This window comes from Lepisosteus platostomus, chromosome 4 (genome assembly GCF_059453375.1).
Source record: "Lepisosteus platostomus isolate fLepPlt1 chromosome 4, fLepPlt1.hap1, whole genome shotgun sequence".
Taxonomy (NCBI): Eukaryota; Metazoa; Chordata; class Actinopteri; order Semionotiformes; family Lepisosteidae; genus Lepisosteus; species Lepisosteus platostomus.
In genome coordinates this window covers 61201927-61221381 of record NC_142614.1, presented here as the reverse complement: position 1 = coordinate 61221381, position 19455 = coordinate 61201927, and the positions used below count along the sequence as shown (strand labels likewise).

Below are 19455 nucleotides of genomic sequence, written 5' to 3'. Positions count from 1 at the left end.
GGTACATTTTCAGGAGATGGTTAGAAGACCATTATTTTTAATCAATTAGTTAACAGTGAGCAAACGAGTTAAATGGGCCAATTGGATTCCTCTTGCTGGTAATTTGTTTTACAGAAGTAATGAACCTTACATGCCAAGTGTAGGACATCCCCTGCCATGACCAAATCCCACTCTCCCCAGAAAAGCTGGCAAAAGGTGAAGTGATTCTTTTAGAGTCATGTCTGCAATCTAGATAAGCATTAAATACACACTTTTCTGTGCTGCTGTGCATCTGTTGGTAGGAAGGTTTAATGCTGGCAAAAAGTATTAAATACTACTAAGGTACAGTTTACTAAATAAAGACTAAGGACTATTTAGGATCCCACTTTGATACTGTATTTAGCTGTCTTACCTGGAAAATAGGCACGAGCAGATGGTGACCTATATATAACTATATAACCCAAATACCACAGATATTGTAGGTTATCATGTTTTTCCCAGTAAAAACACACATTTTAAGTAGCATTTGCAGAAACTATCAAAAATAATCTGGCACATCCCATTCAAGGTGTTGCCCAGACGTGTGCTGTGTCCTTCAAGGATGGGCTACAGGGTGGCTACGTCTCTAACTAGGAATAGACCGTTCTTGTAAGAGGCGTTTGCAAATTCTTGTTTCAGAATGTGGTACTGTATTTCATCATTTTTATTGCACTTTTGTCCAAAGAAGATGTTTCACAATGTCATGTATGAATAACACTGCGGCATGAAAAATGTACCCATTTGCTCACGATGATGTGATGAACTTTATTAGCCAATGCCAGAGCTATGGAGTAAAGCCTAGCCGTTATGTTGTTGGATTTCGTATCAGCAGTAGTAAAGCAAAGTAGTTACTATTCTTCTCAAAAACACAGGGATCTGTTTAGTTTTGGACTTCAGAAATTAGTTGTTTTCAGACCTTTGTAATAGTGTTTGGATTGTATCTGTATTATTTGAAAATGAGTTCTGATTAGGCAGATAAGCATACGGTGGAGAACATGGTTAAAAACAAGTCCCACACCTAATATTTATCACAGAGAACAAAGCAGCAAACTATCCGTCTAAGTAAATTTTAGCTTGTTGACTCTCACAACCACTGACTCCTGAGGGAGGAGGGCAGTACACACTGACACAGTTGCAAAGCAGAAGTGACAAAAAGAGGTGTCGAAAATGAAACCATGACTAAGAGGCAGCTCAGTGCTTATGACACCTGTCTGATCAAAGGTGACAGAAAAGCGCATAACTGCATTGATCTCAAAAAGTTATTGAATGGCAGAAGATGGGTTCTTGAACTGTAACGTTTGTTGGCAATATATAACTTAATTTAAATGTACGTATACAATTCAAAAATGTCTGAAATGTTAAAGATATATGAATTACTTTGCCAAATAAAATACAGTAAAGAAGCCAAGGACTGACACCACTATGCCCCACGTGTGCAGTTATTCCAGTGGAACCAACGCCCAGCAGTGTCTTACTGCTTACTTATTAATGTTTGACTGTTTGAAAAATCTCTTCATCACCTATTCATACAATAGCATTTTTTTTTAATAAATGGTCACCAAAGTGCAGTCAACAACATCTGCCAAATTTTAAAAAAAGATTCATTCAGCCCTTTCCTGTGTTTAAGGATGCACAACAATTTGGAAGAGCAGGGAGAATTTGAGGGGTGGCTAATAATACTATCACATCATCTTACAAATAAATAATACTTGGAAATTTGCCATTTTTGAATAGCTGTACAGAATTAGTGTGCTTACAGCCTACTTTCTCTAAAATACAATTATTTAAATAGGCTGTGCTTTTCATTTGTTTTTTGAAACTGATTCACAAATTCTTAATTGTCTTGTAGAAAGGTTGTAGCTAGTTGGGATTGGTTTAAAACAAGTGCATCAATAGTTATTCTTTTGAATGAAAAAAAAGGAGAGGCAGGTATGCTATGTATGATGTCTGAATTTTAAAAAATAAATTGGATTTAAATTCTCATAACACATTGTGTATTGAGAATTATAGTGCATTTGTTTTAAAATAATTTGTCAAACTGGCATACTATTTGGAGAGAAACCTAATTATTCACATAGAAAAGTTTAATTGTATAGAACTACCATAAAAGCCTTCATTAACCTATATTGTAAGCTACTGTGAATTCCTTTTAGTTTAATTACTTTGTGTCCGTTGGGATGACTGCAGGCACTGGTATAGCAGGAAAAAAAATATCTTCCATACTTTCTAAATGAGGAGTAAACTGCAAAGCCTGTTCCAGTATTTTAGTGAACAACTGGAATGTTGAGGAGTAGAATGTTCTGTTATTCCTGTTGCTAGACAAACAGTGAACTGGCAGGCTCCGATTAACATGCAAAAAAGGGTTCAGAACTACACTGATGCACAGTAGACTGGAACAGAGATCAGATGATATGAATGGATGAGAAAGAATTCCTTCATATTGCTTAGTCACAGCTGGGATCACGGATCAAAGCCCCTTTCTTGATGTGTGTTGAGCGCGTGGTTGGAAATCAGAGCTCACATCTGAGCCTGTAGTATGGATTTTACTTTGAAATTCAGTTTTTTCTGCAAAGGTGTCAGCAACTCGCAGAAGTACAATGTGAATGAGATGTTTCTTTTCTAAAAGCAATAAGCAATAAACTGAGAAATATGAAGTCCTACTAGCTACTAAAGGTTAAAAAGGACTTAGATGGATTTCATGTTGATTCTACTTCAAACAGCTTCAGAAATCCTTTTAGTACCAGTGTTCCGATAATTAAATTTCTCAATTTTTAGGTCTTATTGTTAGAAATGCGCAGTAGGTATAGGAAGTATTGACCTCCTTAAACCTCTACCACATTTTCTTGTTACAACCTCAAATTGCAACATTTGAACGGTTTTTTTTTGTATGACTAACAAAACATTTTGATGGGGCATAATCATTTTTATTGTAACTATACAACCCAGATTTCTGGAGTACCTGAGCTATTGTTGACTCACTCGGGTTCTCCCATCTCAGTTATGAAACATTGTAGGTGTCTGAGGGTTGTTTTCAGTCTCCTGGCTGCTTCTCTGACCAATGTCATTCTTGTCTGGCTGCAGAGTTTTGGTGGAACACATGGTCGATTTAAGATGCTGAGTTTTATGTGGTCCTCCCCTTCCTGTTAATTTATACTAAAAAGTTGTATCAACGTAAATGTATGAGCTGTATCATTACCCCAGCATAAATTTCATATAAATTGGAGCTTGTTGGTTTACACCTAAAGAAAAAGAATGTATGGATGAACCTGCATTATAATGCACTAGATCATCACAGTTTTATTTACTTCTATTTGTAGTTGATTAGATTGAGTTGTCAGTCACGCACCCAAAAGAAGTATTTATAAACCCATTTAAAAAAAAAAAACCTACTACTGGTTAATTAACAGCATTTGTGATACAACATCCAGAGTATTCTGTCCAACTTTTCCAAATTCCAAGGGAAATTACAGTCAATGTCTGAAACTGCCCTCTGAGGATAATTTGTAGGATAATTTGGTGCTGAAAATCTGCCCGTATCGTAGTTTGAAAGTGGTTTAATTAATTCTCTATCCAAACCTTTGTTTGGCTCTCTGATGTTGACTTTCTGTGTCGCCCAAAGCTTTGAAGTCCTGCTCATGCTAAAGACAAGCTGGCTGATTTCTGATATCTTGTGGTTAGGAATTTGTTTTCCGATTTTATGTTCATGGATGGCCTCTTCAGAGAGACTGGGAATTTTCCGTATGAAGAATTAAGATTCGTCAGCAAACAACAAAACCTGAACATTGAATGTTTAAACATTTTGTTGTATTTCCTAAGAAAAATAATAATATACTTTAATGTTGCATGCAGTTGTACAGCATTTATAAATTTGTTAAAAGGTAGTTCCCTATGATTTACTGTTTATTGTGTTGTTATTCTAATTTTAGGGTTTTTAAAACATTTTTCATTCATCTCTATTGCATTTGTCTCCCCTATACAAACGGGGGAAGTTTCCTCTCTCTCCCTCCGAACCTCATACTGCTACTTTGTTCTTTCTCTTCTCCCTGCCTCTCCCTGTGATCAGCACACACCTGTTACCATTAAAGGACAACAGACCCCAATGAGCCTGCAGTTCTGCTCTCGCATATCTCCTTCCTCACTCACAGACACAGCTGGGGAAAATAAGGGAGGATCTTTGCCGTATCTTGAACAGTGATTCTTTGTTTTCACCGAGTGGCTAAGAAAAGGTTGCTTCTGACTTACAGAATGTAGAATTGGGGCGATGTGAAGAGTTCTGAAGCAGAACCCTTACATAACCCAGGGAAGTGGATGTTTTACAAATCACATTTACGTGAAATTGTGTAGTGGTCTTTGTCATGTATATAATGTCGTAAAGTGTGCTCTCGGCAAACGTGAAACAGATGTGTAACTGTGCTGTGTAATCATAGTTAAGTAAGTCTTTTTAGTTTAGGTGCTTTACTTTATTTGTAAATCTTCAAGTTTATTTTTTAAATCTGATTTCAGTGTATTTTTTTCTGTAATTCAAATGATGCTGTTGTGCTATAAATCTGTGTAATGTTTATGTAAATCACAGGAATCTGTGCAAGGATGAAAGGCTGACATATTTCAGCTATCACAGTCTTTCAGAGGGTTTTCCTCTCCGTTTGTTCCAGACGTTTCGGTGTAGTAATTCTACTAGTGAGGAAAACCTAATCATTTAACAATGATTACCATTACTTTTCTTGGATTTGTCTTTTAAAATACTGGATTAATGGTGAAAGTTGACTATTAATCTGTGATTGGTTTAGAAATTTATTTTGGGAGGTTTATTTTGCTTCAAAACCAGAGAAGATTATAATGACTTCTTTAAACGTTTTAAATGTAAAATGTTGTAAATTACTTTACAAAGGTATTGCTAGTTATGGAAACAATATTATGGTTTTTTTAACAGACATATGAAGTCAAAAAGAAACTATAGAAACGGGCAACAAAGAAAAACATGACAATTTAGTGTTTAGTGTTAGAGTAGTGAGACCCCGAAATAAAACATTAATAATAAGTAGACTTTAAAAGCCAGATTTCCCTAGCCGTCCTGAATAGCTGTAATGGCAAGCATGGTTTCTAGTAATAGTTTTAATGAACTTAAAATTCTTACCATGTGTGGAATTCTTATGGATTTGTCATTTGTTTATCTTTTTTCCTGTTCTATATCTATTTGATGAAGACATTTCTTGCAAAAGAGCACTAGTTATGTGTCCAGCAATTTAGACATTTTACATAGCATATGTAATATTGCTTAAAATTGACAAAAGCAGTGTTAGACGTTAAATTAAAACACTCCCTATGCACTTTTGTACATATTTTTGTATGCAAACCTAAGTTCTAATCTTTGGATTTATATTGTACTGGCGACAGTCAAGATTCTTTCTGGGATTAATAATAAAATGCCTTGCTTCACTTTTGATCCCACTTTAGATTACAAAGGGGAGATCCGTGTCTTCTGCCACAGAATTGCAGCTCCTATTATGTATGGCCATTAAGCTCCAGCAATCCCTATGCAGCAGATCACACAGAGCAGTGAGGGATTGCTTCACTGAGTTAAGGGGGAACTTTAGAAAGACTGGATAGAATAAGCCAAAGGTGGAATTAAAGTGGGACGTAGCATGAACTCTATCCAAGTGTCAAGTCCCAAGCACCTTGGCTTAACATCTCTTCCTAAAGATGGCACATCCATCAACACTGTGGGCCTGGTCGCTATACTGGGCCATGTAGGTTTGGAAGTTCTGGTCCATGAATATCAACTACGGCAGTGGTCAGTTTGTCCTGAGAGGTGTGTCATCCCATTACTGACAAGGCCTGCTCTTACTTAGCTTCTGAGATCTGAGAAGATTGGGATGTAGGGTGGCATCACTGCTACCTTGAACAAGGATTCTAAATGTTGGGAAAAAGTATATAATTTTATGTTTTTTGACTGTCATAAACGTAATATTGCTTAATGCTGATCTTTCTGTCTGAATGGTCTTATGTTATAAATACTTCAAACAAACTTAACCCACAGAGTTGTGGGCACCCCATCCGGTTATGAAGAAGAGGTACCTCCTGCTGATTTAGTATGGAGAAATCTCTCTCATTTTGCACATCAGCAGGTTTCCCTAGATTATTTTAAGGTGTCGGGGGGAGTCCTGTTCTCGTGTTGAATTTGTGATTGATGCTGTTTTTGTTGCATGTTTTTTAAAAGGAAAAGGCAGTATTATATTGTTCCAGGCACTCATGGTGAAAAAACTGTCATCAGACGTTATTATTTGTGACCATTTTAATGACTGACATTAGGGTGCTCAGCCACTCTCCTCTTCATTACTGCGTTAACTTTACTATTATGGTTTGAGTCAGGCAAAGTCTGAGGCCTCGGTAGGTAGATGGTCACTTACTTCATTTCAGATACAGTCATTATAGAGTGTATTATTACTAAAGTTAACTTCAAATGAAATGTCTCTTTGAGAGACATCTACTGTTATTTCCTTTTAATTTTAAAAATAATAGTAACAGTTTCTCTTCACACAGCTGTACCTCATATCTTTAAATGACTGTGTGTAACACTAGACCATTTCAGAAAGACTAGGATTTTCTCATTTGAAACAGTGTAGCAGTTTGCTTACTGTTTCCACAAGTCAGCAGAAATACTGAAGGTGGTTCTAAGCTTTTTACACTACATAATTTGTACAACTCTTTAGTTGTGTTTTGGAAACTTACTATAAACCTAGTGTGCAGTTTGTCGTGCTTTTACAGTGAAATAAACTTCAGTTCCCTTAATCTCTTACTTCTGTGTTCATTTATACTTTGTACAGTAATGCTGGTTTATCAGTCAGGGTTACATATGAACTCAGTTGAACTGGCTGTTTACCACCAATAATGGTGTGTTGCTATCTAATTCTTATAACATAATGCCTACGTTGTCATTTTTTCCCAGTCCTCTTGTTGATAAAATAACCTAAGCTTTCTGTCAGAAAAAAATAGAAAACCTCTCGCTTCTTTTTACCTGCATTGACTGTACTGTACTTCTTGAAGTTGTACCTTGTTTTGAGAAGTGTATTTTCTGCACTTGTCGTGTGCAAAGCTGTTGTTTTTGGATTTTGCAACCATTTCAAAACATTTGCTTGAAACAATGTTAAATGAAAACTGTAATGGGTATCTGTAAATTGTGAAATAAAGACTGATTTTAAAAAAATAATTTTCTCTTCTTTTCCCCCTGTACAGGTACAGGAGAAAGTGGCAAAAGCACGTTTATCAAACAAATGAGAATTATCCATGGTTCAGGTTACTCGGATGAGGACAAACGGGGTTTCACAAAACTGGTGTATCAGAATATCTTCACAGCCATGCAATCTATGATAAGAGCCATGGACACTCTAAAAATCCCATACAAGTATGAACATAACAAGGTAAGATTTTCAAAATGTTTTGTCTGTGGTGCTGAGGAGAATGCTGTCTCTTTTTTTTTTCCCCCAACCTGGTAAAAAAATGTATTGCCCTGCTGTGTTTTTCTGAATATAAGTAGTAATCTCTTGTGCCAAAAGAGCTTTTAGCTCCTTCACAGCTTTGGTGAAAATGTAAACTCTTGAATTGAAATAGCGTTTCATCTCTGCAGGTTTTTTATAACATACACTTGAGACAATCCTGAAGAGCTGCGATTGTTTTTGGAAAACCTTAGGCCAGTGTTCAAAACCACCTCCCAAAATGTGTTTTGTAATTTCTGAGGACTTCAGTTTTAGATTTACACAGTAAAAAATAAAAAGTAAAGGCAACGGTTTGATTTCTCGGGATGATTCAAAATTTGACCTGACAGTCATTTGACACTAGAAGCTTGTAAGTATATTGTAAAGACTTCCAGACTTGACTTGTTTTTCGTGGCTCTGACTTTGACTTGAATCCCAGAAGCTGGGACTTGACAGTGCATGACAGGTATGTTTAATTATGCTTTGTGATGCATAGATAACTGACAATAAATTGATTTTTCTTCTAGAAAATGAAACCCTAACTTTATAAACATAAATACTGGTCTGTTGGTTGTTTATTTTTTTGCTGTGTAATATTCATTTATAATTTGAAAAGGTAAATTATATATTTTAATATTTGATTCTGAAATCTATTACCGTTACAACAATTGAGGGCTTTAACTCATCAGTTCCTCAAGAACAGCTTACAGGTGACACTGATTAATAATCCGAGAGCCAATTAAGAACTTGGAATTACAATGCAATAGTATACCAACTGATATGTGCATGCTGGTACATTTTCTGCCAGTTGTTGAGTAAGACTTAAAAATCTGAAATTATTTTTCAACAGAACAAACATGTACACTAAATACAATAATCTCAACCTATATTTTAAATGCTTTTGGTTTATTTGGTTAACAATGATTATGATCTTATTTGAACTGAAAACTTGAGGAACCATTGACTGCCGCTAATTGCATTTTATGGGGAAGTAAAGTCATTGTATACTAAATGCAATAACTGCAGAACACTATAAGTAAAGTGAATTTTCACCTACTCTGACCATAAGTATGACTTATTCTTCTCATGAAATGCTTGTTAATTGTAAACAAAAAATGATAAATCAGATGAGTGAATCAGTTGCTCTGGTACAATAGTGACCTAGATCTAGCAAGAATTGTTTGGCAAACAAAAAATATTGCTCTAATGCAAAATATTCTGCAAAATGTAAATTTAAGAGTGTATGGCATCTAATTTTAACTGTCATCTTTCACTTATCCATCCAGACAAGGAAGTTGGTTCTGGAGCTCTAGAGTCAGTTTATTTGATACATTAATTACTTTGGCTCTATTTGGAACACTAAATGTATTAGAATTGAGGATGTGTCAGGATGCACATTTGAAATAAGCATCTAGGACAGATAAGGTTAGAGAGATAAATATGGTATTTTGACATCTTGCTAAAGATTTTTTTAATGAATACTTGTTTTGTAATAATTCTTTTATACCTCATACTTACAGTTCACCAAACACAAATGCCTTAGGGATACCCAAAAGAATTAACTGCCAGCTGTTATTATTGGTATTGTTATTAGTGGCTGTTTGTCCTACACAGTAAATCAGCATCTAAGTTAACCCTGTGTTTTTGTATTATGTGTAGTGGGGTTTGCAATATGAAAACATATGAAGCATTAGTAAATGTCAAATTCTTGACAGGATTATGTGTTTTGAGGATCTATTTAAACTCTTTTTACTTTTGCTGTCTTACATGTTTTATATGGTTACATCGTTTTTTTATTTAAACATTTATCAAATTGTTACAGATGGTATCCACTACTGATTGATAAGAGTACTGAGGCAATGGTAGAATAAGGTTTTGCAGGGTTAATCTGGTAAAGTTTTATTCAGCTGTAGAACAGTGACCTTTTAAATGATTACATTATTGTTTTCCATTGATAAATTATTTTTCATTTATTATTATTATTTTTATTATTGGTAGTGCTAGAAGCAGATGTAGAATTACGTACTTAGGTTAACTGATATACACCTTCATATTAACAATGGTAAGAATGTTTATTTTTTTTGTATTTTATAATACTATAACAGCCTGTGTTGTAAAATGCAACAAGGTCTTATTAAATTGCAGAATATTTGAAAAGCAATTTGATTTATTTAACATACTTATGGAGAGGCTGTTCCCTTTTCTTTCAGCACTTTGTTTCCATTTTTACTTAGCTGGTTTGAAGAAAATTCTGCTGTTTATCATTTGAGGTCTTTTTTTTATCCAGGCATTGTTTAAAGTAGAACTCAGTTTTGTTCAGTTGACTTAAGGTCAGATTTGGTGGTTGTGGGGTGGAAACCGATGATCATGAGTCAGACTTGAACCCGTATTTTTTTTATTTGGATTTGACTCTGTCTCAACTATAGATGGACAGATTGGTTAGGAGTGCATCGCCCCCTGTCTATCCATCAGCCGTTTAAAGATCTGTTTTTGATTTTTAAGAGTTGATCAGCATTAAGTGCGATGGAAGTAGCAGCTTTAATTCTGCATTGACCTGAGTTTTTTTCCCAGTTAGTACTTCATAAGCACCTTTCGTGCATCTTATGCTTAAGCCACTCCTGCCTGTTTTTATTGCTGAATCACGTTTATTTGCTCTACATCATTTTTTTTAGCTTGGTATTGCGCTTTCAAATTTCAGTAGGTAATGTCGTAATGTTAGCTGTGTGATATTGCTCCTCTTACTGTACAGTGTAATTTGGTTACTGTGTAATTGCCCATCAAATAGTGATACTTCGCTGAACATACTGTACAATTGGATAAAGGTAACCCACTAAATAAAATACTTAGAATTAAGAACCTTGTTTTTGAGTGTTGCCTTGCATGTGAGGAACATTTCCTGAATTAAAATAACAGTACATACAGTAAGATCCTCTTCCCTGTCTGATATCATACCTTCTCAAACTTGTTTTTAGTCTGTAATCTGTTTAAGATTCTTTATCCAGGAGGGATGGGAGGTATGTTTTGTTGTGTAACAAGGCTCCTGGAGAAACTATCTTCTGTTGTTCCATCCAATTTTATGAACTTGGTCTAATTAACTGCTTTTGAGAGTCTTTACCAGGCTCTGTTGTGATATAGAGGTAACTCTACCTTTGGGAAGAAAACACCAATATATTTCTAAGTTGTAGGCTGATATATTTAGTTTATTAGCCAAAACAAAAGCTGGAACAAAGGCTTCCAGGAAATGAAGCTGCGCTCATTGTATAACATTCTCGGTAAAGTCATGCATCTTAACCCCAGTGCTGCATGTATTTTCAGCCCCTGTGGAGGTTCAGACAGACCAGAAGTGTCAGTGTTTGCATTTAATTTTATATCTGTATGAATTTTTAAGTACAGTATTTGTAATTGTTCCTTACTGTATACAGATGTGTCCAAAAGGGTTAAGTCAACACAATGAAGTTAAAAGAAAAAATAAAGATGCCAAAAATATATCTCCCCCACCCCACACACACACTCCACAGATAGATCTGCTCCATTACTAGCAGGTCAGTGATACTTTAATGCCTTTTCTAGGCAAGCAGCAATAAGTGCCTCTGGAGCTCCTTTCTTAAGTGTGGTGTGAGGTGGGGTGGACTTAGGAAGTGATGTAAATTCTCTGGATAGCTCACTACTGTTATCTTTTTCCGCCCCTGTGAAATTCTGACAAAAAGGGGTGGCAGATAATAAGAAAAGCAGTGCTCCACCCAGTTAAACATAATGTGCATGATGCATAATGTAGGTTGACAGAATTGTGTTTGTGCCAATATTCATGACACTGATGGGGTTAAGTTGTCATAAGCATGTAGTCATTTAGATAATTTATGACGGTATGTTCTTCATTCCCACTTCTTTCTGTGTGGTTGGTTTGTTGATCTGAGGTCAGTGCATTAGTGGAAGTAAAAGAAAAGCTTGCTTTTTTTTCTATTCCTTGGACAAGCCATTGAGTTGCCTTTTTTTTTGGTCACATTTTTTTAATGGTCTTTAGTTTAGTTTTTTGGGAAGATTACTGTAGCCTTACATGCTGGTCTGCTAAAAAGACTATTATTTGTTACAGAAATCATTTGAAATGGGGTTCAGTTATTTGTTCGCTCAGTAGTGATCTGGGAAATCTAAAGGGGTTCAAAGGGTAACTGTCACTGTGCATCCTATTCACTTATTAATGGGTCCATGTGCTCCAGTTCCATTACTGAAACCTTACTTTCTGAAGAAACGTGGCACCTTGTTCTTTGTGTTTGTAGCCCAGCTTTTACACTTCCTGTGCTGCTTTTGTTTCTACATGCTGAATCACTCGAGCATTGTGGTAATGTCAACAGTCAAGACAGATACAACATTCATCTCCTTCCCGTATGCATGACAAGTGATAACAAATGACTTATCACACTACAGAGAAAGTTGGAAACAATGGCAGGGCAACAAAGAACATGTCATAGGAGGCTTTTAATTATGTTTGATTGCTTTGGTATCCTCAAAATCAGCAGAGTGTGTCCGTGTTTTTTTTCCAATACAAATGTTTTTAAAAATATTATTACCTGGACTGTAGTCCAAGGCTGTGTGTGTGGCAGTTTTTTTGTAATGTAGGTTTATTTTCTTATTTTAAAAAATGCTACTGTTTCTAATTGAAGGAGAGCCGATTCCTTTATTCACTGCCAGAACACAGTGTAACATTCTCTTAATGTTCCAAAATGTGAAATCAGAGTCACTCTTTCTCCCCTGCGTGAGTATACAGGTATTTTTTAACTTGCTGTTTAGTCTAACATTTTTAACAGGACGCTTCTAATGTCTCAGCAGTGAAATTAGCCAATAATGTTTCCCTGAAGTCCTAAGAGATACTTACTACATCCCATCTATTATTAAAACCAGTGCACATTACTTTAGCAGGATTGACATTATTGTGATTATCTGGTAAAGGACTTCCCTGAGTCTGTGTCTACATTGTCTATATATATATAGCATATATATATATAGCATTGTCTTGTCTGTATTCACACTGTAGACCTGGAGAATGATATCTCGCTCCTTTGTATACTTGTATATGGCTGAACTTGAAATGAACTTATTTTTTTAAGTGCCCATGTAACAAGACCCTGGAATTATTGAAGTATACTAGTTTTTTTTGTATTTCAGCTTCTAGGATAAAACTGCAGTACTCTGAAGTGCAACCACATGTGAGATGCATTCCATTTGGTATTGGCTTCTCAAGGACTTTAATGCTATTCTGAAATTGTTTCTTGGTCCTTCTTTGGCACATTTGTAATTTTTTTCTTCTTCTTGCCTTTTATCTGTTACTTTATATAGCAGTTACATGTGCACTAGGGTTTGAATATGAAATGATAAAAAATGGTAGTTAAATATACTGTAACTTTCAGACATTGTTACAATTTTTATTATATTAAAGTCAGTTCTGTGAGAGTGTTAAAACTGAATTCTTGTCTCTGGCCATTGTTAAGGAAATGCACCAAAAAGAGGAGGTAGGGTTGCATGACAGAAGTATTCCACTTTGTTCAGTTAGTTCTCAGTTTAACCCTTTCCTCATTTGCATATTTTTGGATTAAAGTGTCTAAGGACTCGACAATAAATCTTTGGCATTTCCAAGTGTTAGGTGCCTTGAAATCTCCACGAAAGGAGAAACAGAACTTAATACCTTATTTGAAAAATAGGGTATCATACCACAGTTCGCACAAAAGCATTTTCACAAATTTTGTGTTACAACCGTCAACTATTTCAGAAATGGTGTCAGTCATAATTACTACCGATAATATTTCATGGAAATGAATACTGGTAACTTTAAAAAGATTGCTTTCCCCTTATGATTGAAGTTATTGTTAAACGTGCACTTTTCTGAAGGAAAGTGAATGACCCACGTTACCCTGGTACATAAACATGTTAACTCTGTTTAGGCAGGCCGTGATTTTACTACGGAAGCTGATGCTGATCAAGTGAAGTACTGTGGATCCACAGGATAAAAATGTATCGGACTTGGGCGCCTCCTTTTTCTTATCCTTTAATGTCGCCCACAAATAGGTGAATTTAATCTGTGAAGATGGAAAAAGAGGTCACTAAAAGGTCTGCACAAATAGGCGAAAGTACGAATATAGAACTTGTGAAAATTAAGGTTTTACTGTATATAACATATGACTTCTTAATTCAAGATAGTTATAGCCCTCACTTTAACGTGCATGGCAGCTGCCACCACCAACAGTTGGCTTGATGGTGTGCTGAAGACTATGTGCTCTGTGTGTAACTGGTTGTGTGCCGAGAGTAAATTAATTGCTCGGGTGGCAGACTGCTGGGCAGTCTTTGTCTCACTGTCCTTCCGGCCACCATTTATCTCCCATCGTCTCACACTTATTCAGTCTATAAAATGACCTTGTCTTGGTCTGTGCTTTACATAAAACCGACTTAACTAAATTCAGTATTACTCTAAAACAAGGCAAGTTACTGTGTGTGTGTGGGGGGGGGGGGGAGAATGAAATTCAATGCAAAGTCATTTAAAAAATCCTTTGTAACATTCAATAAATAAAACTTAAATAAAAGTCTTCAAATAATAATGGGCTAAAAGCGACATAAGGTAAGATGGTATCTAATGTTTCTTATAAGACATTAAAATAAATGACACTTAAAGAGGTCACTGGGAATAATGACCAAGGACTGTTACGCAGTTCAAATACATCTACAGACACATTACATATGCATTTTCCACATTGTTCACTTTCAGCCACATAATAACATCTTCACTTCCCATTTTCCATGAAACTGATAAACATTAACAAACATTTTATTACCCCCCCTGGTTGGAAGTGCACCCAGAATGCATCACCAGCTATCGGTTACATGCCTTTTTGTGCAAAACTAGTGCTTGGCTTATAAAAAACAATTAGGGGACCTGATTTTTTTTATGATGAATTTTTTAAATGTGCTCAACTACCCTGGCATGAAATGTTGTTTTAATGGTTCCATTGTCTTCATGTTTCCTCACAATCCTTCCATTTTATCTTAAGCGTTAATGATTCAGGTGAGAAAAAGACACTGAGAAAACATTGAGAAGACCCAAAGAGTTAGCTTTCTATCAGTCATTGCCATTGAAGAACACTCTGGAATTCAGTATCCAGGGCAAGATTCAGTATCTGATAAAACACTCAAGAAAAATTATTCCATATCGCTAGTACATATAATGCAGTGACATTTCCCTTCCAGTACTTTCCAGTTTTTCTTAACAGTTTTGTCTTAATTCCTTTGTTGGCTTCAGTTACAGTATATAGCTAGTATCATCTTGATAAGTCGGTGCACTGGAGACTGAAGGCCTAAGGTGAGGTAATAGTATCTTCAAAGACAAGGATTGTGATTGTAAAAATATGGACTTTTTTGTTTAGCTGACAGAAATCTGTTGTTGTGTTTATAAAGGATACATCTCTCTTCCGGTCATGCCAGTTGTTGGTAGTATCCACATTTTTTCTCCATCTGCAATCATTACTTTTAATGCACGTTATCACTCCGTCACCTAAATTTACTATAGTAATGACTTTACCTGCCTAATTTAAGTTCAGTTGAATAATTTTCCCTTGATACTGTCACATGAAAGCTATTTTAATGTCACTTAAACTTTTTTTAATTAGTGTAAAATATTAAAAAATAGAATCCATTAATTTAACTTTTATTATTATTAAAAATATTTTTTAAGTGACAATTAGGCGTAGTACCTCCTACCAATTCATACTTTCGAAATGCACATCGGCTTTCTAATGTGACCTCACAGATTGGTACAGTATTAGTTGTCCTACTTTGCACAAAAAGACATAATGAAGGTCAACATGACATTATTATACCATATAGCAGGTTTTGGTATTTTGCTGACCTAATGGCTGAACCTTTTAAAACTGCTCTATCTGCCCTGGCCTCCTTTTGTCTTTTGTTTTTATTGACATATTGTATGACTGGGCACATTCTGCATGTATATGTGAATTATACACAAATGGTTTAGAAGTATTGTAGGTGCCTGTTGAGTGCAGTTATGGTTACAAATATGTTTAGGAAAACTCAAGAGATGTGCTTTGTTTGGTTAGAAATGTACAACTCCAAAGCCGATGAGTCTTTTACAGTATAATGGTCAGTTTGTGTTTTATGCTTTTCTTAATTATGTCAGATCTTTCTGGTATATGGTTAAAATGTCCTTATCCTTAGTCTTCTAACCAAAGATTAATTTAGTGTGTTTGTCATTCTTCTTTAAAATCCAGGATTGGTCTAGTAGATGCCTTATGTGAAAACAAATCTTTAACATATTAAGGAATTTGTGTAGTTAGCCTTTTTAAAAACAAATTGAATTGAAATTCAATTGAAATTGAAATTTGTGTATACTTTGATTCTGCAGAACACTTATTAAGTACGCCCAAAAAGGTTTTTATTCTGACCTGGCTACAATAGTGACATACACGTGGTCTGATAAGGCTATCTGATATACACAACATGAATAGAACCTGATTTTTCTTAATTACTCCAGTTAAAGTCACATATGTTTTAACCAACCAACTTCTGGTCATTTTGTTGTGTGCAGAATAATTCCTGAGTTTTTCTCACACTTATTAATATTACTATACAGTGAGCAAAACCAAACTTTCAAAAATTACACAAACGTTTATTTGCTGTAAAGTCCAATTAGTGAGGCATGTCAGTCACAACTGCCACCTCTTTGTAATCTTTCATATTAATCAGAATAATATTAATCTGAGTAATATTTAGTCTTGTGACCACCTCTAGTTTCAGCAGGGAGAAATTAACTGTAGGAAGTAGCAGTAGAATGATGTTTGTAGCTTTTGTTGTAAATTAAGAAATACAACATCATTTTATGTAAGATTTAGTGTGACACATTCATGTTTCCACAAAGTAGTTTACATGTGATGAATATCATAAGATGCATGTGATGGAAATCCTTAAAATCCTTAAAATACCCAATAAGCGTGTGGGTGTATTTCAGTTAAACCCCATATCCTAGGCTTCCCATTGTAACCTTATCTTTTGACCTTGAAGTGCGGGACACAGTTGACCTTTTCTATTTAAAGTAACTTTTAAAAGGAACTTGGTTAAAATACAATGGGGATGTTTGCAGCAACAGCTTTTGTAGTTGTATGTGATCAGCTGTCTTGCCTGTTTTGCTTTACATTTGTAAATACGACAAGAAGGAGTATTTGCAATGTAGTAGTGGCGCCAATAAAAACGACTTTTTTGATTTACTGTTTGTTCTCTTTCCTAGTATTAGATTATAAGACTGTGCAATGATAAATTCGGCATGTTTTTTGGTTTGTGAAGAACAGATGTTCTCAAGATTCTGCTGAGCCCAAATGTGTAATCATCACATCCTTTCTGTTATGGGCTTCCTGTTGGCAAAATTACACAACCCATGAGAGATCATCTTTGCTTTCTAACACTCTTAAACCAGTGGTGTGCTCTAGGTAAAACTTCAGAATAAAAGCTTGGTGTGAACAGGTTCCAGGTTGAAAGTACAATATAGCTGGAGCCATTTAGTAGCTTTTTTAATTTTACAACACAAGATTAAGAAGGAGATATAAATCATAAGCCATTCATTAATATTAGATCTGATATATTTCTGTGCCTCACAAGAAACAGAAACAACTAACCCAGACTTTCTGTTCTTAGAGGCTTCTAACTGCACCAGGCAAAAGGCTTGTTTCAAGCAAATACACATTTGCTATATGCCTGGCTTAAACTCGCCACCATCTTGGAGAAGTGTACAAACCAGTTTGTCAGTAACGTAACAAGAAAATAGGAATTTCTCCCATGGAAACTGGAAAACCTACTGCACATGAGCATTTCCGCAGGTCTTATATAGGAGTTTGATATTGTCATTTCTGGCCTGACCACTCCCAGCTATCAGCAGTTGTCAAGGCTTCACATATTGAACATGCATTATTTTGACGAGAATTGGCAAGTTGCGTTTTCTGTAACATTTTTGACGATGGGCTGTTGTTTTTGTTGTTGTAGATTTTAAACAAAGTCATGCATTTTGACCTCACTGCTTATAGATTTATGATTGTCATATTAATCATTTTCAGTTGAGACAGTTGCTCTTTACAGTACATAATTGCCACTAGATCATACAGAGGTTAAAATAAATCCTTTTTGTTCATCCAGTTTTATGTACCTCGATAAAGATATTCACTTGTAAGTCATATGTATAGGTTAGCTCTATGTTTTCTAAACTACTAGCTATAAAGTCTTTATTAAATTATCTTGTCTTCCAAGCATATTTGAATTATTTAAAAGCATATTTTAATTGGAGGTTCTGCTCTTTCAATGATTTTAAAAGTGAGGAGGCCATTTGGGTCTTCATTATTGTTGTTTAATTAATACATTCAAGAGCTTGTGAATGAAATGTAGCATATATCAGAGATTTTAGTTTTTAATTTCCATTTAGGATAATAAGGTACTGTTTATTTTGTATTTATTTCTTAGATGCTCAAAATTTCAAGGAAGCTGGTAACTCACATTTCACATTTTTTGGCAATTTGTGAAAGCTTGGTTTTACTCACTATGTAGTAGTAGTAATTCTTTATTGAACCAGAAATGGGATTCAAGAACAGTATTTACAATGATGAGCTGTCCAAGAGGTTGATAAGAGCACTTACAGAATACAGGTGCAGAAAGAAAATAACATAAAATAGAAAAATAATTTTTAAAGGACGTGTCAGTTTTCATGAGTGTCAGGTAGAAAAGATTTAATCATACAGAGGAAATCCATAGAGATACCTACTGTATATATCTGTGTAATTTGCATCTATAGGGTCACTACAAGCCATTAGTGTCCTACTCTGTGCTTTTTAGTGGTTGGGTTAAAGCATAAAGTCATCAATGTACGTGTGTGGTTTTGCAATAAAATATTTATTGGGCATCTCCTTCTATGCATGCCACAGATCATAAACATGAAAGAGACATTGTTTGAGAACCTTTTCAATCAGATGACCTTGGGTCGGGTTCAGATACTGGGAACTAAAGCAAGCTTTTATCTGACCTAAAAAACAATTTAAGTGGTGCAAGGAAAAAAAAAAAAATTTCACAACATTTACAGTTTTTGTGCTTTGGATTTCCCATACATCATTTACTCCAAAGACGCACGTAAGCCTCAAGTGAACTTGCCGTAACAGTGGATCCTTTCATTTCAGAACTGTAGCTTTTGGGCCATTCAGCCTTTTCCTGATATGTGCAAGACTAACTCCCAAGTTAGTACAGTAAGAGGTGGTGAATCCAAAGCTGTTCACTGAACGATCAGGTAATACTTTAGGCTGTAATGCACATCTTTGGTTTAACCAGCTGCACAATCTCAGAATAGTGGATTTATTAAACCATACAACCAGCTTATGCCAAGGTCCAATTCCAATGGAATGAAAGACCTGGGTTTTTCCTTAACCTGCGTCTGGCAAGTGATCCCTCTATTACATTCAGCTAATTTGAAGTAATGGTCAAATAATTATGTTGCCTTTTGAGAAATTAGCAGGCATAGCAAGCATGGGAGTTCAATCAGATACGTTAGTGCAAAAAGCATATCACTCCAGCAGGCTAAATTGGGTATATTGGGTGATGGTGTATAACTGGGAATCTAAAAATCTAGTATCTAGCATGTCAAAGTGGGTGCAGATTAAGTACGAATGTAGCATAGTAAAGTGGAGTTTGTTGCTTTTATATTTTGCCGAGCAGCAGCTAAACACCAGCTACATTCAAATTGAGCAGTCTTGCTGGACATCTGCTTTGTAGTTCTGAAAATCACTTGATCCTTATGCTTGAGTATCTTTGATCCAGCAGTTTGCCCTTAGTCAGCTCTGTCATTGCGCTGTAAGATCAGTCATGGTCTCTCAGGTAACCAGAGATTCAGAACATTTGTCTTAGAGAACCTTTTTTGTTTGTTTTTAATAGTTTGGTATCC

The 19455-nt window shown here is 35.5% G+C and overlaps 1 protein-coding gene across 1 annotated transcript in view; it reads left to right on the top strand.

The window, feature by feature from the left end:
- The window catches only part of LOC148673556 (guanine nucleotide-binding protein G(q) subunit alpha), a 60105-nt gene that overhangs the window by 14324 nt on the left and 26326 nt on the right, over window positions 1-19455 (top strand). Inside the window, exon 2 of the mRNA XM_088630162.1 lies at window positions 7252-7436. Within this exon, the coding sequence (XP_088486288.1) occupies window positions 7252-7436 (185 nt within the window). The remainder of the gene's footprint in view (window positions 1-7251; window positions 7437-19455) is intronic.